Source organism: Micromesistius poutassou, assembly GCF_964030765.1.
Source record: "Micromesistius poutassou genome assembly, chromosome: 6".
Classification (NCBI taxonomy): domain Eukaryota; kingdom Metazoa; phylum Chordata; class Actinopteri; order Gadiformes; family Gadidae; genus Micromesistius; species Micromesistius poutassou.
The window spans coordinates 4,098,134-4,116,929 of NC_140276.1; the positions used below are offsets into that span (position 1 = coordinate 4,098,134).

An 18,796-nucleotide genomic window follows, 5' to 3' on the forward strand; every position below is an offset into this window, starting at 1 on the left:
ATTTTGAGGTAGAATTTCCGCAGCTTCGCCTGAAATAAAGAAAAAGGGGGGGATAATGAGCATGGTTTCTTTGCGTGTAAAACCGTGAAAACAAAAACGGAAACTGAACTGATCTGAACTGAAGTTAAGACTACGATTTCTGTCATGACGTTTTCTCATGTTCGATTTGTGCGTGGATTTGTGCGTGGGTGCCACTTTGTCTCGTTGAGGTTTGGTTTGTCTACGTGCTACGGGTGAGACTGTTACTGAGCACTCACCCCCATTCTGTCTCTTCAGTGGTGGGGTGCCGAGCCTAGCTTCACCTTCTCCTCATTCTCAATGTCATAAGCGCCCCTCTTGTGAAACCTATCAGACATAACAAAGGGAAATCCGGTTTAGTCTACGGATTATACATCACCACCAACCATTTACAATTCCCACCAAACCCGGTTCAAAATCTCCTATCTGTGCGTTGTTGGCCAGTATTGTAGTACCGTGTGCAGTTGTTTACTGGGCATGTTCAATGAGATTTCCTGTGCATGTGAAGTGCCTTTGACTGTGTGTGTGTGTGTATGTGTGTCTGTGTGTCTGTGACTGTGTCTGTGACTGTGTCTGTGTCTGTGTCTTTGTACACACCTGAGCGCTAATAGAAGGCCTATGATGGTGAGACAGAGCGTCGACAGCACCACCGCCACCACCGCCAGGGCGGTGGTCCGGCTATAGCCCTCCTGGGGCTTCCCCTCCACGGACAGGGTGAAGAACTGGCACCTCTCCCCGGAGTAGCTCGTATGGCACCTAGAGACGAGAGCACCGTTCGTCAGCACAGCCGTTGTTATGCGTCACGAGCATTGAGTGAAGGGGGCACGTTGAATTTAATTAAACACGGGAGGTTCAACAAACACGTAACGTTGGTCTTTACTTACACACAGGAAGCCACGCGGATGTCCTTGTAATAATGGCAGGTGCCGTGAATGCAGAAATTCTTGTACTTCTTCAGACATGGATTCCTCTTCCTCCCTAGACCCTTTCCCTTCTTCTTGCCTTTCCCCCTCCTCTGGGGCCTCTCAGGCTGCTCCGCTTCCAGAATGCTGGCACTGTCCTTCGGCTTACTGGACATAGCGACTGGAGCAGGGGGAAGACAGTGTTAAAACAATGGCAAAGGCTTTGCGAGTCAAACCACCAAGACACGAACACACTGAGCAGTGGTTCAGTTCAGGGGACAATGTTTTTAAGGCCTACCTCTTGGTAGTTCCACATCTCCAGACAGCTCATAGTCCTCCTCCTCATTGTCAAAGTAATTGTCTTCATCGTAGTAACTGTTGTCGTACTCTGCGGTTGTCCTCGCCACACCTGCGTTGTCCTCCTCTATCCTGTCGTTCCGCGTGTCCAGGAGGTTGATCACAGCAGTATGGTGCCTTTCACTGTCATGCCTGTCCACCGCTGCGCCACTTGTCAGCCGCGACGCCACTAAAGGAAGGCAAACGAAAAACAAACAAAAATAAACATGACATCAATTAACCCCGTTACCAATTGGCAATTGGAATGGCTTACAATTGATGAAGCAGAATGGTGTGTGTGTGTGTGTGTGTGTGTGTGTGTGTGTGTGTGTGTGTGTGTGTGTGTGTGTGTGTGTGTGTGTGTGTGTGTGTGTGTGTGTGTGTGTGTGTGTGTGTGTGTGTGTGTGTGAGCGTAGGTGCGTGCGTGCGTGTACACATGGAGTAGGGTGGCAGGCGAAGGCAAGTCAGAACATGTAGCGCCTGGCGCGCGTAATGCGCTCCAGGTGGAGTGGCGCTCAAGACACAAGAGAGGAATGGAGCATTTTGGGATGCGAAAAATAATGTGGGTACGGGAAACCTGTCGTGCTCCGCCGAATTTTCATAAATAGACAGTTAGCAAATGCCAGTCAAGAATACGAGTTAAAAATAAAACGATCCAGTTACATTAAGCATGGTACTCTAAAATAAGAGAGATGACCCGATTCGTTTTCAAATAGCTTTCCCAGACAATATTTCGTCGCTCTGTAACCTACACGGTTTGCATAACGTAAAGGTCATGATTAACAATAAATACACAAGGATGCCTTCCGAACAACAGAACCAACACAGCATGCGTTTACGCATGACAAGTATTAAAACATAACGAAATGAGTTCGTTGGAGATGGATACATTCGCAACGTCCTAAGATAAACTTACCAAAGGCGTGAACGAGCAGGAGCGCGATTCTGAAGATCCTCATGTCTTTAAATTCCAAGTAAAAAGTAATAGGCAGTAAAAAAAAAAGTATAAATACTGGTTTCAGCAATAGTATTTCCTTCACTCCCGGTTGATACTTGTTGTTGTTGTTGTCGTCGTTGTAAATGGCGATGAAATCACTCGGAGAATGCTTCAGTGTTCAACGTGAAGAGATGAGGAGTTTCGAGTGGTACAGACTTCTCCGACTCGGTAGGTTAAGGAGCGTCCGAACAGGGAGAGCTCAGTATTTATAGTTTTCAACATACCACGCCCATCATAGGAAGCTGGCTGCCAATACATTATATTAGGCTAGCCTACAAACAAACGTTTTACATTTTTGGGTTGATTTTTGAAATACTGTTGTTTTTTTCTTGACTAATGTGTACACATTATTTCACTCATTGGATTAGTCTTCCAAAAGAATATGTCCTGTTGTACTCTGTAATTTGATTTAGTGGAAGGATACCCCATATTAAAACATTGAAATGTCACACAATATAATAGTTATGTGATATAACACAGTAGTTACACAAAACTTGGTTTTCAACTCCCTTTGAAGATTTCTAATTGAAGTCCCAACCCATTGGACAATATTACTGTTGAGTATAGGCCTTTATTTGTATGCAAGTAAGTGCTCGTCATATTGTGAATATTTAAATGATTCTGTAGTACAGCTGAAATCAAACTAAAGCAATACAATTAACTTAATACAAAAGTATCAGTACAAGTGGAAGAATACATGCAGTCTGTCATCATAAGGTGGAACAACAGGGATTTAGTCACCCAGGAACTATAATGCCACAGGAATGACTTACATCCTCATAATGCCGGCTTATTCAGCAGGAAGAGGGAGTACTGACTATTCTATTCTAGCTTTTTGTATAATGCTACCCATGTATCCACGAAGGAATAGAGTGGTAAAAGTGATGATAGGGGTTGGGGGACGTGAGCATGTGACTAAACATACTAATACTAATACTCAGTAATAGTATAACTAATACGTAATACTCAGAGTCCATCACTCTGCTTAAGTTTAGTTTTTTCTGGTTTTCAAACACACAAGATTTACCTCTGCCAACCCTCTGGGTTGTTTGTAAGCACGGGTAGGTTTCCACTACATAACAGGTGGTTTTGGTCAGACAGAGAGACAGAGTGAGAGAGTGACAGTGTGCATCATATTCTTGCACTACAAGACATCTGGTAATGGCTAGACATGAGTTTCAACACGATACTCAATGAATACAGTGATGGAAGGATTTGAACACGTCATCTGCAGCTAGCAGAATAGGCCTACAGCACCAGACTGAAGGGACAGAGATGTATACCAGCTGTCTCGATGGCATCATCTGCTTTGATGTAAACATTGAGAACATTGCTAATCAATTACCAAATAAATAAATCGTATTTTAAATTAACTTGAACATTTCTAGTTGAAAGTGACGTTTCTTGGACGTTTGTCCGGTGTTTTTGCTGGGGTGTGTGTATTTCGTAATGATTTATGCTTCAGTTGATCTGGGCTGGGACTCAAAATCTGTTGAGGACTTAACATTGGATTTGGTCTTTGCCTCACAATGAAAAACCTCAATCATCAGATGTCAATCAATCACTGCCATCAGCTGTCAATCACAAACGACTGATCTTCTAGATTGAGCCCGGAGTCCATAGAATATAAACAATTTGTAGCACCTCTTCTCTACTCTTTCATAAGGAAATGATAATACAATCAAATGTGTTTTTGTGACAATGTGTTGGTAATACCCAATATGTTAAGGACTATGAGTTTAATTTAATTACTTCCAAATGTTGTTTTTGCAATCGGCTGAAACGACTCATAAGAACACGTGGTGATAAAATTAGTATTGGAGAGCGGGCAGACCCCCTGCTGGCGCTCCCCACTCCGCACTGAACTACTGCTCGCGCCCCCCAGTTCGCCCGCTCTTGTTGTCTATGTTTGCCTGACACCTTCTGGTTAAAATTTGTAACTGCGTCAACCATTCAATTTGGTTAGTGGTAGTAGGCTAGTAATAAACATCATAACATGTTATGGCAAGTGGTTCTTTTTTAATGTTCCAAAGCTTACAGGTACAAAATAAGTGCAATTGGAAATGTCTATCGATTTTTTTCCTGTATAAATTCTTATTCGGAACCCAGGATCTACAATCCAATTGACATTCAAGATGCGTAGTTTCAGATGCCAAATCAATAAATAGTATCATGTAACACCTACATTGCTGTGGTCATTTGGCATGTCGTTTGTTAGAATTACATGAGTCAGAGTAGCAAAATTTCAATACAGTACAATATTCATTCTATCTCAACCCTTTTCATCCTATCATATTCATCCTATCTCAACCCCTCTCAGCCCTATCTCAACCTTTTCAACCCCTCAAAAGGTTGAGAGGTTTTCAATATTTTTCCCATATATGTTGGGGCTAATTAGATGAATCAGATCGCTCGGAAAAAAAGTATATATTTTTCTTGTTGCAATATTGACATCTCCTTCCTTAGTATTAGGATGAGAATTGTAATGTCTTTAGAAAGAAAAGCAAATGACATGCGTCGATTTATTACGACTGATCGAGTCTCGCCTCGGATGCGATTGCTCTGGTCTAGTCACGTGCTAACTGGTAGAAATGGCCGACGAGGCAGCAGAAATAAACACAGCCTTAGAGGATGGTGAAGCAAAACAGACCGAACATGAAGTTTTAGAAGTTTCTACCCAAAACAAAGATCTCATTGACGAACAGGTTCAGAATGATGAACCTGTTACCGAGAGCACTTGGACTGCACCGATCTTCTCGCTGGCCCGAAAGGCAACGGAGACGATCAGCAGTGGGGTCAGCTACAGTGCTTCTCTCAGAAACTCCACATCATTATCATCTATCAGCTCTGCGGCTGAGAAACCTCCTGAAAATGACTCCAGCCGTGCCAAAATGCTAACAGGTTTGTTATTTACAACCACTCTTTTTTTTTTGATTCAAAGCGCGCAGTTATGATCGTTATCATTAGTTTACAGACTCCATCATTAATCTGCCCGCTTCCTCTTTGCTATGTTTATTATGTCAAACTCAAACACAGGTCACATGATACAATGGTTTCCAACATCATTATATGGATCAGTTATCTCGCATTATCAGATGTCAAGCGGTCTCAGTGACTTGACCGATTGCATATCATGGCTCCTAATGAATTAGCACTTCCGTGGCTCCCCGCATGCAAATACATTGTATGACTTTTCTTTTTTACTTTCTGTTTAAATTCTTACCCTATAACGCTCATAAAAAAAATGTTTAAATCTTCTGACTTTGTATCATTTTCAGCTTTGCCAACTAAAAGCCCCATGTCGATAGAGAGGTCCAACCTTCTCAGCATGATGAAGCTTAGTATTAAAGTATTAATCCAGTCCTCTCTGAGTCTGGGCAGAACTTTGGACTCTGAGTACCCTCCACTGCAGCAGTTTTTTGTTGTTCTGGAGAGCTGTCTTAAACATGGGTTGAAAGGTAAGACCTGAATGTAAAGAAAGAAGAGCATGGTTTCTTGCCGTTTATTTTCAAGCAAAGAACCAATCACCCCTCCACAATCATCGCCCTTTACCTTTTTGTGTTTTTCCAGTAAAGAAGTCATTTATTGGCCAGAACAAATCAATCTGGGGGCCTCTGGAACTGGTGGAGAAGTTGTGTCCAGAGTCTGCTGATATAACCACAAGTGCTCGAGACCTTCCTAGTCTTAAGTGAGTTGTAAAATGGACACAATTCTCCATTAGTCAATTATTGTACTGTGTGCTGCTGCTGAAATCAACCATCTATTAATCTCTTAATTTTGCCCTCTCCCTTTTCAGGACAGGTTTGGGTCGAGGGAGAGCCTGGCTACATTTGGCTCTCATGCAAAAAAAGTTGGCAGATTATATGAAAGCCCTGCTGGATCGCAAAGATCTCCTGAGGTGAGATGCAGGTTTCCAGCAACTGGACTTGATAAGAAGTTACACATTCCTATTTCCATATTATGAGACCCCCTTGTAGATGTGATGTATGCCTTCCTGCCTGCTCTTTCATTGTCATCACTTGACACTGTTATTTTTTTTACAGTGAGTTCTATGAACCAGGGTCATTAATACTAGAAGATGAGGGGACTGTGATTGTAGGACTTCTCGTTGGCCTCAATGTCATTGATGCAAACCTTTGTATCAAAGGGGAGGATCTGGACTCTCAGGTGAGAGATGGACAAAGAAGAAGCATACTATATGCAATTGCTCTTGCTCTTGCTGCAGCAGTCGCTGTGAACTTCAGCTTGGTGAAATGGGATGGACAGCATTTATTGATCTTAGTCATTGTTTACTTTTAACAGGTGGCAGTCATTGACTTCTCCCTGTACCTGAAAGATACTGCCAACACTGAAACGCCCAAGGAGTGAGTGTCCTACCTCAACTGCATTGTGATGTTTGTCGACTCGATTTATATTGATGGTTTGTTAGAAGTAATAAGTGTAACCACCGGTTACCTCTCCTTCAAATGCAAGTGAGTCAAAGATGACGGCCATATTGGATCAGAAGCACTACATTGAGGAGTTGAATCGCAACCTGAGTGGCACAGTTACAGACCTCCAGGCCAAGATGGATTCCCTAGAGAAGACCAACAACAAACTTGTGGATGAGGTGCGTTTATTTTAAACTTCTCCAACTAAGCCATAGTCCAATAACAATGGCTTAGTTGGATTTGGATCCGTTCAAGGACCAATGCTTAATTTCCCAGTGATGACACAAATGTGGGTGGGATTTCATTTATTTTTCCAGTTGACTGCAGCCACAGATAGAATAAACTCTTTGTGTGAGGAACAGCATACCCTGAAACAAGAGAATGAGGTTATCTTGCAGTCCAGCCAGAGGAAGGAAGAGGTGAGCAGTGTTTAAAAAAAAATATATATATTTCCATTGTTCTCCCTTTGAGTGTTTGCATGCAATCCATTGGAACTGAAAGTATGTACTGTTGTGTGGTTTGATTCCAGGTGACCCTGCAGGACAGCCAGGTAGAGCTGGAGACGTACAAACAGAGCCGCCAGGGCCTGGATGAAATGTACACTGTTGTGTGGACACAGTACAAGGAAGAGAAGCGCATTCGGCAGGTCAGATACAGTATGCTAAATTACAACATTTGACCACCAGTCTTCCATTTTATAAAATGTGGAAACCAAACACATAAAATGGCAGTGCTGTTATTCATTAACATGGAGGGACACAGTTTAAGTAGCAGCTCTCCTCGTCTATACGGTCAAACCCTATAGAACCTATAGAAACTGTCTTCTCACCAATGTGTATGCCTTAAGACAGATATTAAAGGGTTAGATAGCCTGGTTGGACAGATGGATTTGGTTGATCGGGTTGGGGTCAGAGCCCATAACTGACAGTGTGTGTGTGGCTGTGCATTATTTAAGGAGTTGGAGCGGGAGCTGGAGCTGCAAGTTGGACTGAAGCAGGAGATGGAGGTGGCCATGAGGCTTCTGGAGAAAGACACGCATGAGAAACAGGACACGCTGGCAGCCCTGCGGCTCCAACTCGACCAAGTCAAGACCCTTAACCTGCAGATGTTCCACAAAGCGCAGGTATCCAAACACGCACAGCGCTGCCTTTCCTGTCTGGGGATACAAACCCCCACCCACACACGGGACACCCACACGTCATGTGTTTCTCTACAGGACTCGCAGCGAGAGGCAGTGAAGAAGCAGCAGGAGGCTAGCCAGCTGGAGGAGAGGATGGGTGAAATGGAGAGAGCCATGATAGAGCTTGAGCAGAGGCAGGCATTTCTCTACATTAAAGTCTGGAATATACTGTACACGTTTGAAATAATTAGGTGCCCACTCTAAATGATCAAAATTGGGTCATTTTATTTGGTCTGTCATTTTTTTTTAGACTACAGAGGTCTGAGTCAGAGCGTATGCAGTGCGACCAGTCGGATGAAGCCATGAGATCCGAGCTGGAAGGCAAAGCAGAAACTCTGCAGAAACAATTGTCTGACCTGGACACACTGAGGTGAATACTATTGGAGCCTGGAGGAAGTTTGCTGAAATTAACAAACGCTTCCTCATTTAGGAAGCGTTCTAAATCGCCTTTCAAAGTCCATTTGATAAGTTTGTCATTCATTTCCATAGTTTCAAGGCATGGGCGGATTGTTTATTACAGTTGTTATTGTAGCGTTGAGGGGTCCTCTTCTGTGCCCAGGCTTGGACTGGAGACGGAGCTGTGCAGTGAGAAGGAGCAGAGGCAGAGCCTGCAGAGAGCTCTCCAGAGGGAACAGGACAACAGCACAGAGCTCCGCACACAGCTGCAACAACTTCAGGGGCTGCATATGGTCAGCCTGCTCTCCTCCCTTTAAACATACGTTCAGTTGATTATGTCTCAAGTCATGAACATCAAACAAGATGGAATTTCCATTACCCTGCCCCTTGGAGGTTGCCAAGGCTGCCCATAGTTATCCATGTCATTCAATGTTTATATTAAGAAATGTATGTATGTATGAATAATAACCTACCTGATTTATTTCTATTTTGGTCATGTAGGAGTTGAAAGACCTGAAGCAGGAGAAGACCAAGCTTCAGCAGAGATGTGAACAGCAGGAACAAGCGTTACAGGAGATGGGCCTGCACCTCAGCCAGTTTGTACCATTCTTATGCACTTTTCCTTTGGGCTATTGTATCCCTACATACTTTACCCTTATGGACATCTGTTTCTCTGTTCTCTCCTGAAGATCTAAACTCAAGATGGAGGACTTCAAGGAAGTCAATAAAGCCCTGAAGGTAAAAAATACTTTGTTTATCTGATGTTATTCCTGGTTGTTGAAATGATGCTTTACGTAAGGGCACAACAATTTTGACCGGAGCTGTGGAGGGAATAACAACTAAGCTGTAGCAAAGTAAGGTTAATGTTCCAGGAAGCAATCACACAAACAAACCTGGAAATGAGTTTGTCTGTATATATTTGTTGCAAAGGGAAACAAACATCATGGCTGGGTTGAAGGCCAAGGGAGGGAAATGATAAAGTATAAATTCAAACTATGTACATAGACTATAGACTCGGATGTACGTAGTTCAAATTTTTAACCCAGGTTCGTGTTACTTTGAGTGCCATTGTAATGATAAATCCTTATTTTAACATCAATGCTAAGTACTGTCCTGTCTAGTAGGATTTGTGTACGGTATTTATGTCGCTCCTCAATCAGGGTCACGCCTGGCTGAAAGACGACGAGGCCACAGAGTGCAAGCACTGCCAGAAAGAGTTCTCCATCTCTCGTAGAAAGGTAAATGGCAATCACCATTTCCTCTATTTTATTCCTTCATTTTTGGTTTTAGTGGTCTGCAATACATAATCTGAATTGTTTGCAGCACCACTGTCGGAACTGTGGAGACATCTACTGCAACACTTGCTCCGCCAATGAGCTGGCGCTGCCATCGTACCCTCGGCCTGTGCGTGTCTGCGACATCTGCCACTCCCTTCTACTGCAGAGAAGCTCCTCCACAGGCGCCTCCTGACAACGCAGTCACAGCTCCAAGTTTCATACTGAGGCTTTCTATGACTCTTCCCATTTAAATACCCGGTGTAACACTGATTTTTACTCGTCACCATGATTTTGGGTACACTAGCAGTTTGTATTAATTTTAACTTTATTAATATGGGACTTTTTTTTTTGCAAGGCATCTCTTATGGATACCGTTTTATGTGGACTACATTCTTTTTGTTTAAGAAACCCATGTTTTATGTATTACATGGAATAAAATTGCTGAAGTTGCACAGTCCTAAACCAGGTTTAGTTTAATATTTGCAAAGGTCTGTATGTTGCTTACACAGGTTGTAAGAATAGAAAAATGTCAGTTAACAATCACCATCAGCTATTAATCATTTTTTAACCCTTGTCATTAACATTACTGCCATCAGTTGATATAACATTTTATAATATCTTCTACACTTTCATGCCAGAATTTTTCCATCCGCGTATTAAGCGCACAGCGGATGAGTAGATTCTGAAATTAGCCCTATGTACTACATCAAGACTTGTCTAAATCAATTCATACCAAAAGAATCACCCCCTAACAAACCTAACCCTCAAATCCTGTAAACTTACCTAATTGTCACATTTTTTTTTTTTTCATTTGGACATTTGTTGCAAATGTATGGACATTTTCTTAGAGCTGGCATGTTGACATTTTCTATCTAGTGGTTGATTGGAATAAAAAGGACATTTGTCAATACTCAATGAATCCAGACCAATTTATTAACCTTGTGCACAGGAAATACAAATGGTAGTTGAAGCAGTAGAAACCTTCGCATTAGCAAGTTCAGATAAACTTAACTTTGTAGCCCTCTAGAAGAAGCCTCTGGCCTAACAGCATGTACATCTTTAGAAAAACATCTTCAGCTAGGTTACTTGTAGCTTCACATTAACTTAACGATCCCCAAATAAAAAGCTTAAACCAGGTATGGGATTAAACAGGATTCCAGATATATTTACAAACAATTAGTTTGTTCATGCACTCAGGTTCTCATTTTAAAATGGTCAATGCAAAAATTCACTTAAGGACAACTTCAGCAATTATATTAAATGAAAAGACTTCTTGGTAAAGTTAAGCAAAGTTTGAAGTATCCAATTTGAAAGAAAAGCAAGGGGAAAAAAACAATGGTGCCTTGTTCTGTAAACTCCTTGTAAAATCCTCAGAATACTAAAAAAACAAATCCAGTCCCTATTCTGTTTTCTAGACCACCCTTTGGTGCCCCCGGCCATGTAATGGTGTATTTACATCTCCAGTAACGTCCAGCAAACATCCATTCAAAAAAACAAGACAGACACAAACCAACCAAGCCCTCTACATTCACCATCCTCCCCCATGTCCATTCATGGAACTTCTGCTTCCTCCTCCTCCTCCCCCACCTCCATAGTAACTGCTGCCCATTCCACCCTGATTACCTAACGAGAGAGAGAACATGCTCAATAGAGCCACGGGAAAAATAAATCAATGTACGCTCAGTGACCAAAATGTTCTCACGGGAGGCTGTGCCTCTGAGGAACGATGTAGATGGTAGAAGTCTCAGTAAATGTTTTTATATGCCACAGCCCGGGCATTGCGCAGTTGACACTCACTGTAGTCATTGTAGCCTCCCATGTTGCCCTGGCTACTGTATCCACTGGAGTAGCCAGAGCTCATTTGACCTCCACTGTAGGAGGACTGGTTACCTGAAAAAAACGGGACAACCACGAGTTTAGAGTGACTGCACTTGACTGATATTGATAATCAAAAGGCCTTAAGGACTATAAGAATTAGGGGTCATTCTCACCCATCATCTGATTGCTGTAGGCACCGTTGCTTCCTCCGGATGTTGAGTTGAGGAACAGCTCGACATAACGGTGCTCTAGAAGGGACAAAGACACACCCCACTTTCAAAATATATTCATTTGGAGTCATGGGAGTGACCCGAAGGGAATGACTTGAGGAAGCACCGTCATTACGGCACACTCACGCATGTTGGCCTTGTCCTTGGACATCGCTGCTACTGCATCCTCGTGTGTGGCAAACTCTACATCGGCCTCCCCAGTCACCCTGCCATCGGGACCCACTTCAATATGGACCCGCACCGGATTCAACGGGGAGAAGAACTATGGGAGACATGGGGAAACGTCAAACAGTAAATATGATGCAACTTCCACAGGAGTACGAACAAAGCCCTGAGGCTTCATAGGCCATGACTTGCATTGTAAATGTCCGTCTCTGCAGCCCTGTATGGAAGGCCCCTCATGTGAACGCAGTGTCCCGTTGTACTCTGGAAGGAGGAGCTACTGTCGCCATAGCGTCCATCTGATACACCTGGATAGACATAAGATCATAAAGATTAGCACCAGACCACATGACGGCTTACTTGCCCCATTCTTCTCCAAAGCCTTCATAGACACAGCAGAATGTATAGCGAGTGGGACTAGTTACTAGTGGGAAGTGCAGCCATTACAGAACCCTATTGAGCCCCCGTACCTCCACCACCTCCTCCTCCTCCACCTCCGTAGCCTCCGCGGCGCATGCGGTCATACGATCCCCCGCGGCTCATCATGTTGTAGCCGCGACCACCACCCGAGGGCCGGTCATAAGGGCTGGGACGCTGCATGCCCATCGGCTTCCTCTGGGGCTCATAGTGGGTACGCACCTCAGCACGGCTGCTCTTGAAGATCTCAATGTACCTGGGAGCATACAGATACCCCAGTAAACACTCTGCAAATGGGCCGCGCTCCTTCAAGAAGAGGCTGCGTTATCTTAATACTGAGAAATTGTGCTAGAAATTTTTCTTGGTGTCACACTATGATCCATTAAGGAACAAAAGTGTCCAGAGTTGGCTAGGGCTTTATTTGCTGATACACTTTTATTATAGTTACCTGAAGGATGCAGTTATAAGTATTGTGCAGTATTAGCGGATCCTGTGTCCGTGACATGACAGCGATTGTCCTGGTTCAAGGGAAACAGAGAGGGCCCGTGCCCTTCTGCAACCTACTATAAGCATTACCTGGAAACAGTGGGCTCCATGTCCTCGAGTACTGCTGCCCTTTTGACTTTACCACCTGTGAGACTCCCAATTGTCAACCTCAAATACCATTTAGTGCCGAGGCACCGTCGTTGTGGTAATTACAGTAATCGCCATGTGCTCTAAAACCAAGAATTCTGTCTTGAACCAGAAAGGTGCAAGAGCACCAACTTTCCCATAAAATGGTGATTATGTCATAACTTGTTGCAACATGGCAGTAAGTCTATGCGTGTTTGGATATATGCGTGTTTGAATATATGAGTTTTAATCATTGGTCTTTATAGAAATGTGTTTGCATTAGTCTTATCATATCGGAGTATAAATGTAGGGTCAAGTTCTTCATTAGGGTTCACGTGTTGAAGGTGCACACCATAAGAAAAGCAACTTATCCAGCCAACCAACCAACCATCCCCACCTGTGCCCTATTCTCTCCTTGTGTTTCTTTAGAGCCTTTTCAGCTATATCCTGTGAAGCAAACTGCACGAAGGCCTCCCCCGTACTCCTCCCCTGGATGTCCACCGGCAATGTAATCCCATTTGGCACGATTTCCAACCCTTCAACCCAAGGACAGATAACCCCAGCAGGGGACACATTAAATCACATGCCCAATCACAGAGAGATCACTTTCTCTACAGAAAGAGAGAAAACTTAAGGAAACTCTACACATCATCACACATACCAGGTGAGCGTTTACTGGAGACTGGTCAGGTTAAGACTAGGTACTGTAAATCCTATGGTCATTTGGGGTGGAAAGAAGGAAGAATGAGAGGATAGAAGAAGGATATAAATGGGGAAAGGACGGCAGGTGAGAGGGCATGCCATCATTGAAGTTGTGTAGGAGGAGGTTTGGATAACAGCTTGCTTGTGAGGTGTGATTTAAATTACAGGGTCCCGATTCTGTACATGCTCAAAGCGTTTTCTTTTGCCGGTGTCATGAGGAAAATGCAAAAAAGGCAAATATATTAGCAGAGATAAAACCAGCAAGTAAATTAACAGAAAGTAAACTAGAATGACTTATTTCAGAAGGTTTATACAAGTGTTGGATTTGAGTGTGATGCATGTCTGTTCCAAAGATGGTTGTGAAAGGGAAAAGATGAGGACCTGAAAAAAGACCCCCATCTTTGAGGCAAAGCTTTCGTTTCAAGTGCATCCTCGTCATCATTGGTACAGCATATTTTTTTGGTTTCAGCTTAAGAAAAGATTTAGATGGTATGCGTTCTTAAAAAGGTCATTAACATCTGATGTAGGAAACTGCTCAGAGGGTTTAACAAAGTGCAGAGACCAAGGTCTCTCATTGACCTAACCACGAAGGAAAACTATACATATAAACCAGTGGGCCTGACTGATGTATACCTGAGAAAAACTGGACAATCTCCTCCTTGCTGCAGCCAAAGGGAAGACCACGTAAGCGGACCAGCCCATCTCCGGCGGTCTCCGGACAGTTCGGCCCGGTGTGCTTCATGACCCAGTCCATTTCAACGTTGTTCGACTTGAAAACTAGAAGTGTATAGATAATACATTTAGACATTTTATCAATGAGGACATTCAGGTCTGATTTCAAGAATCAATGAGATGGGTGTAGTTGTGAACAGGTGTACACACCCTCGACATATCTGTGACCCATGGTTTCTCGGTCCTTCTTTACAGCAATCTTCAAGTCATCTTCAGTCTCCACCTCCACAAAGGCCTCTCCACTGGGTCGTCCTTCTCTTGTGTATGTGAAATGGATGCTTGTGGCATTGTTTGCAATTTTGCAATCTGAATTTGAGATTGATTTTAGGTTTTTAACTTGAGCACTTTTAAAACTGATACAATAATATAGCTTTGATGACGCATCCACAGTGTAATATTAAAAGGGGGGGGGGGAATGCTTACCAGAGAAGAACCTCTGTACTTCATCTACAGAGCAAGCCCAGGGGAGCCCCCTTATGCGAACCACGTATCCCTCATCTGCCATGATCGGTCACAGGCCTTTGAACATAAAGTCATATATAAACATTGGATACAATCGTGTGTAGAATAAAAAACGTTTCTAGTCTCTTTACTTTACGCTTACTTCCAATAACGTTACGTTATATTTGATTTCAGATATCAAATAGTGCCGCGTGCCCGAACTACCGCACCCTAGAACAAAGCGGCCTTCGGCCTGCGCCACATTATTACCGTAAACGTTAGCTCGTTCGCTAGCTCTAGCATGGTTAAGGAACTAAGTGGACGGATAAACCCTAACACTTTACTAATTGACCCATTGTTATCTTCTAGTAGTCAACGACACAACTCTGTAATGTGTATGGGTAGATAATAAAATAGTACCTTTCTAATAATGTAGACTTAATTCGTTCCTCAGTGAGCCGACTTGCGCAGCGCTGATAAATGCCCGGGGAAAGGTTGCCAAATAAATGAAAAGCCTCCCCCCTTTGGGTAACGTCAACACCTCTTGGTGATCCTGGTACGAAAGGAGAGACCTTGGCAGGCAATGTTTTTGCAAACCACATACGATTCGGTATCCGTTACACCTGTGATGTTGTCAAAGTAAGGAAAATAGGCTTTTTTTTTAACTCAAGGATTCTCATCACACACGGATATTCGGGTTAACGGATTCTCAACTGGCAACCCGTTCTACACAACTCCTCCCTCTTTCGCACGGGTCTTCGTTCACGCGATGGTTCACGCCCAAAGTTGATGACGTTGGGCGTCCCAGACGCAGCTAGATCAATTTGCATTATATATATTCTACGGTCAAACATCCAACAAGGGGCCATCACAGGGTTTTAATATTGATACTTGTCTTCGGTTTTAACCTAACAAGTATCAAACGATGGACAGACACTAAAATATATTTTACTGGCAAATAACTCAAGTCATCACTAATGCATTTCACTAAAATTATGATTTGAAATAGTAAGTTTGATGGTTGTTCCTCTGTGGTTTTTTTATTAATAACTTGCAGGTGCAATGAAAATAAAACTGATACAAATATAACTAGTCGATGAATGTCGAGAGAAAGGCCACTATTTTACATTTAGGTGGTGAGAATAAAACAAGTGACATAATCCAACAACAATCGACTTCAGGATAACATTTAAGAAAACTTCAGGAGCTAAAATAAATAATATAATTTTGCAGGTTTGGTAAGGTAGGCTGTTTAACTAGTATGACATATTCATTTAACTATGGGTGACCTGATCCAGAACTATTCTGGTGATAAATGGTTGGAGGCTGTAAAGTAATAAATGACTCCAGGTGTTAAATGCTAATATCAATAGTACAAATATTAGTCATAGTATGTAGGCAAACTATCAAACTATGACTTCTACTTTCTACTTTTTTTTTCTAAACAGATAGTTAAGTTGTATAGTGTGAGTATTGAAAACTCATTTTAAATGTATCTTACAGCCCAGTATTGCACTGGAATATATTTATATTTATATATATAAAAGAAAACTAACTATACCAATGAGGTAGCAAATATTAATCTCCAACCATTTTACATATAACAAGTAAAAATGAGGATACAAGGTGTGTTATATTAATAATACATGTATCATGGTAGTCTCTCTCTATCTCTTTATCTTGGACTGGCAGGTCGAACAGGATAAACACAAGTGGTTCCGGGGGTAAACTGGAAGACAGGCACAAAATTTTCCCTTTCCCTCCTTTCTGTCAGGTTAAAAAAATAACATCTGTTCCAGAATAAAAAAAAACATGAATACATTTATTTTGTCTTTTAATAATCACCTTATAGATTAAAACCTTTTTAGAATAAGGTTCAGCACGTTTTAATGGTAGTACGTTTCATTCAGTGGTCCAATGTCTATTTTAATATTGTGCTTCATATATAGATATAAGAAAGTCGAATGTTAAGGACTTCCTGTTGTCACTGTACCTTCTGTTGAATATTGTGTTTGTTTGTTTATTTGCTGGAATTTGATCACCGTATCTGTGCGTCTTCTTTATATTCTACCCTTTTGTAAATATCTGATACAAAACGCGAATAACCTATTATCTAAATTATTTATAAATACGATTAAAACTGTATTTTGTATAGCTAAATGTCTTAAATTAAAATTGTAAACAACTACGCCTTTTCTTTATTACCAACGAATTATGAAGTATCAGCGAAGAGGTAAATATTAGATTCAAACGCGACAACTGCAGCCCAAGTAAAGATAAAGGATTTATTCATTAACACTGAATGTTACTCATTGGGTCATTTTGTGACATTAAATTGAATTAAATGAATGCCCATAATATGCATGTCCACAGCCGCCCGCTATTACAGTAAATTAATTATTACTGACTACTTTACATGGACTAGTAAAGCTAGCTACCAGTTTAGTTGGCCTACCATGTCATGTCTTGACGTTCGTTCTACAGCCTCGTGATATTGGTAAACCTAACATGACGTTGCGGGCTTTCGTTTGATGAGCAGCCGTATAGACCAATTGGTTCGAGCGTTTTTTAAAGCTGAACCAATAGGAAGGCCGCGTTTTTCATCAGAGGTGGACTTTCTGAGAAGCAGTGCGTAGTGTGTTAGGTTGTTAGAAAGTTAATGGCTGGGGGAAAGAGATCCTCCTCAACCCTCGCTTCGGGAGAGTTTCTGGATTCCCTGAAGTAAAATCACGCTTATATTCTACAAAAAGAAGCCCGGACGGACGTTTAAATAAACAATAAGCTCTTCAGTATACGTATTGTGAATATAAGTATGCAGGATGCAGTAGCCGGGACGGCAATGCTGACGGACGGCTTCGAGGACGAGATTGACTCGGTGACTCCTCGCTCCCCAGCGGTAGGGATGGGGGTAGGAGCAACACCAGGAGGAGTCGGACTCGGGGGCATTGGGATTGGTGTGGGTGGAAAGAAAGTACGTTTGTTCGGTGACCCTGGTGGACCTACAGCTGAGAGACTGGATTTCAAACTAGCGGCAGCAGCCGTCCTTTCTTCTGGTCCGGGATCCGGCAGCGACGAAGACGAGGTCTCCGAGGTAGCTATATGAGCTAAGCTCGCTAACGAACGCTAGCCAACATTCCTCTCCTTGCGCGAGCTGGCTAGCTGCTAGCGACACGGCTAGCTAGCATTTGGCAACCACCCCCTCCCGGGCCCGAGAAATAGCGTGAAATCAGTTATTCGTTTATTTAAATACGGGTTCATGACATCACACATTCATGTAAGATGCTTGATGTCGACAATGTTTCGGGAGACATCGGCGTTTAGACACTCTAACGAGGGTAAATGTTTTATTTATGCGGCGTAGGCTGTGAGCAGGGCCTAGTTCGGGTGGAAGAGCCGACGGCCTCGTCACTACTGTCGTCTCGCGCACTGTGCAGCAGCAGCAGAAGAAGCACACCACACAACACCCGTCACAACTTCTCTGGTGCCAGTAAAGCGACACAATTGAAGAAATGACCCAACTGCCCACCTCGACGTTGTGTGCCCAAATAACGTGCAGCCATGTCGTACTTGTGGTGCAATTACGTCACCTTACGTTTCTGTAAATTAAACTCAAATTCCGCGGTACCATTTCGGCACGCCATGGTTTCGTACCAGGGGCAGAGGTGGGACACCGCCACATAATTAGTTTAGTTTATGGTATGGTTGAAAACGTGCGACGTATGCCCGCTTGAAACTTTGCGTCGTCCAACGTGCTCAAACTATCTGTGTACATAAGTGACCAACTTTCCATGTGCTAGCCGTCACATGTGTGATCTCATAATTGTTACTGTGCTAAGCACAGTTTCTATTGTTTTTCCTACCGAAGGTAAATTAAGAAAGCAAATACGCCTCTATCCAACATCTATTTACAGTGGACCAGGGCTAAAACAACCAATGTCTTGCCCGTGGTAAAGGGCGCTGGACGGCCACACCTACACATTTGCATAACTAAAATAATGGTTACCTGACAAACCGGGGAAATATAAAGTAAGACAGCTAACGTATGGCGGTTCCTCCACTGGTCTGTGGAGCTGTCAGTTTAGCCATGTAATGTCACCTAGCACAGCATGTCGTCCCGTTATTTAGTTTACCAGGTCATATGACAGT

At 42.8% G+C, this 18,796-nt stretch overlaps 4 protein-coding genes across 13 annotated transcripts in view; 2 read left to right on the forward strand and 2 right to left on the reverse strand.

The window, feature by feature from the left end:
- The window catches only part of hbegfa (heparin-binding EGF-like growth factor a), a 3,512-nt gene extending 1,096 nt beyond the window's left edge, over positions 1–2,416 (reverse strand). Inside the window, exons 1-6 of one of the 2 annotated variants that reach the window (XM_084469543.1) lie at positions 2,173–2,416; positions 1,219–1,446; positions 903–1,101; positions 616–774; positions 258–345; positions 1–29 (exon numbers count right to left, since the gene is read on the reverse strand). The exon at positions 1–29 is cut by the window's left edge and continues 1,096 nt beyond it. In XM_084469543.1, the coding sequence (XP_084325669.1) occupies positions 273–345; positions 616–774; positions 903–1,101; positions 1,219–1,446; positions 2,173–2,215 (702 nt within the window). In that variant the 5' untranslated portion in view covers positions 2,216–2,416 and the 3' untranslated portion in view covers positions 1–29; positions 258–272. The remainder of the gene's footprint in view (positions 30–257; positions 346–615; positions 775–902; positions 1,102–1,218; positions 1,447–2,172) is intronic. The other variant, XM_084469544.1, reaches the window with a different exon arrangement.
- Positions 2,417–4,844: 2,428 nt separating this feature from the next.
- Positions 4,845–10,438, forward strand: rufy1 (RUN and FYVE domain containing 1; the record flags this gene model as incomplete). Its single annotated transcript, XM_084469725.1, has 17 exons — positions 4,845–5,154; positions 5,532–5,711; positions 5,824–5,941; positions 6,050–6,151; positions 6,297–6,420; positions 6,556–6,617; positions 6,727–6,862; positions 7,001–7,102; positions 7,213–7,329; positions 7,639–7,806; positions 7,900–7,997; positions 8,114–8,233; positions 8,423–8,552; positions 8,761–8,855; positions 8,949–8,997; positions 9,420–9,497; positions 9,583–10,438. 17 exons carry the CDS (start codon positions 4,845–4,847, stop codon positions 9,727–9,729), a joined length of 2,136 nt encoding a protein of 711 aa, XP_084325851.1. The 3' UTR covers positions 9,730–10,438.
- An 8-nt stretch (positions 10,439–10,446) lies between these two features.
- Positions 10,447–15,272, reverse strand: hnrnph1 (heterogeneous nuclear ribonucleoprotein H1). Its single transcript, XM_084469726.1, has 11 exons — positions 15,071–15,272; positions 14,633–14,728; positions 14,360–14,515; positions 14,111–14,254; positions 13,173–13,311; positions 12,217–12,419; positions 11,942–12,054; positions 11,711–11,846; positions 11,528–11,602; positions 11,334–11,426; positions 10,447–11,159 (listed from the first exon to the last, which is right to left on the reverse strand). Exons 2-11 carry the CDS (start codon positions 14,712–14,714, stop codon positions 11,065–11,067), a joined length of 1,236 nt encoding a protein of 411 aa, XP_084325852.1. The 5' UTR covers positions 14,715–14,728; positions 15,071–15,272; the 3' UTR covers positions 10,447–11,064.
- A 2,049-nt stretch (positions 15,273–17,321) lies between these two features.
- ankhd1 (ankyrin repeat and KH domain containing 1) overlaps positions 17,322–18,796 on the forward strand; it is a 30,631-nt gene continuing 29,156 nt past the window's right edge. For all 9 annotated transcript variants that reach the window (XM_084469882.1, XM_084469888.1, XM_084469881.1 and 6 more), the window contains exon 1: positions 17,322–17,741. In XM_084469882.1, the coding sequence (XP_084326008.1) occupies positions 17,463–17,741 (279 nt within the window). In that variant the 5' untranslated portion in view covers positions 17,322–17,462. The remainder of the gene's footprint in view (positions 17,742–18,796) is intronic.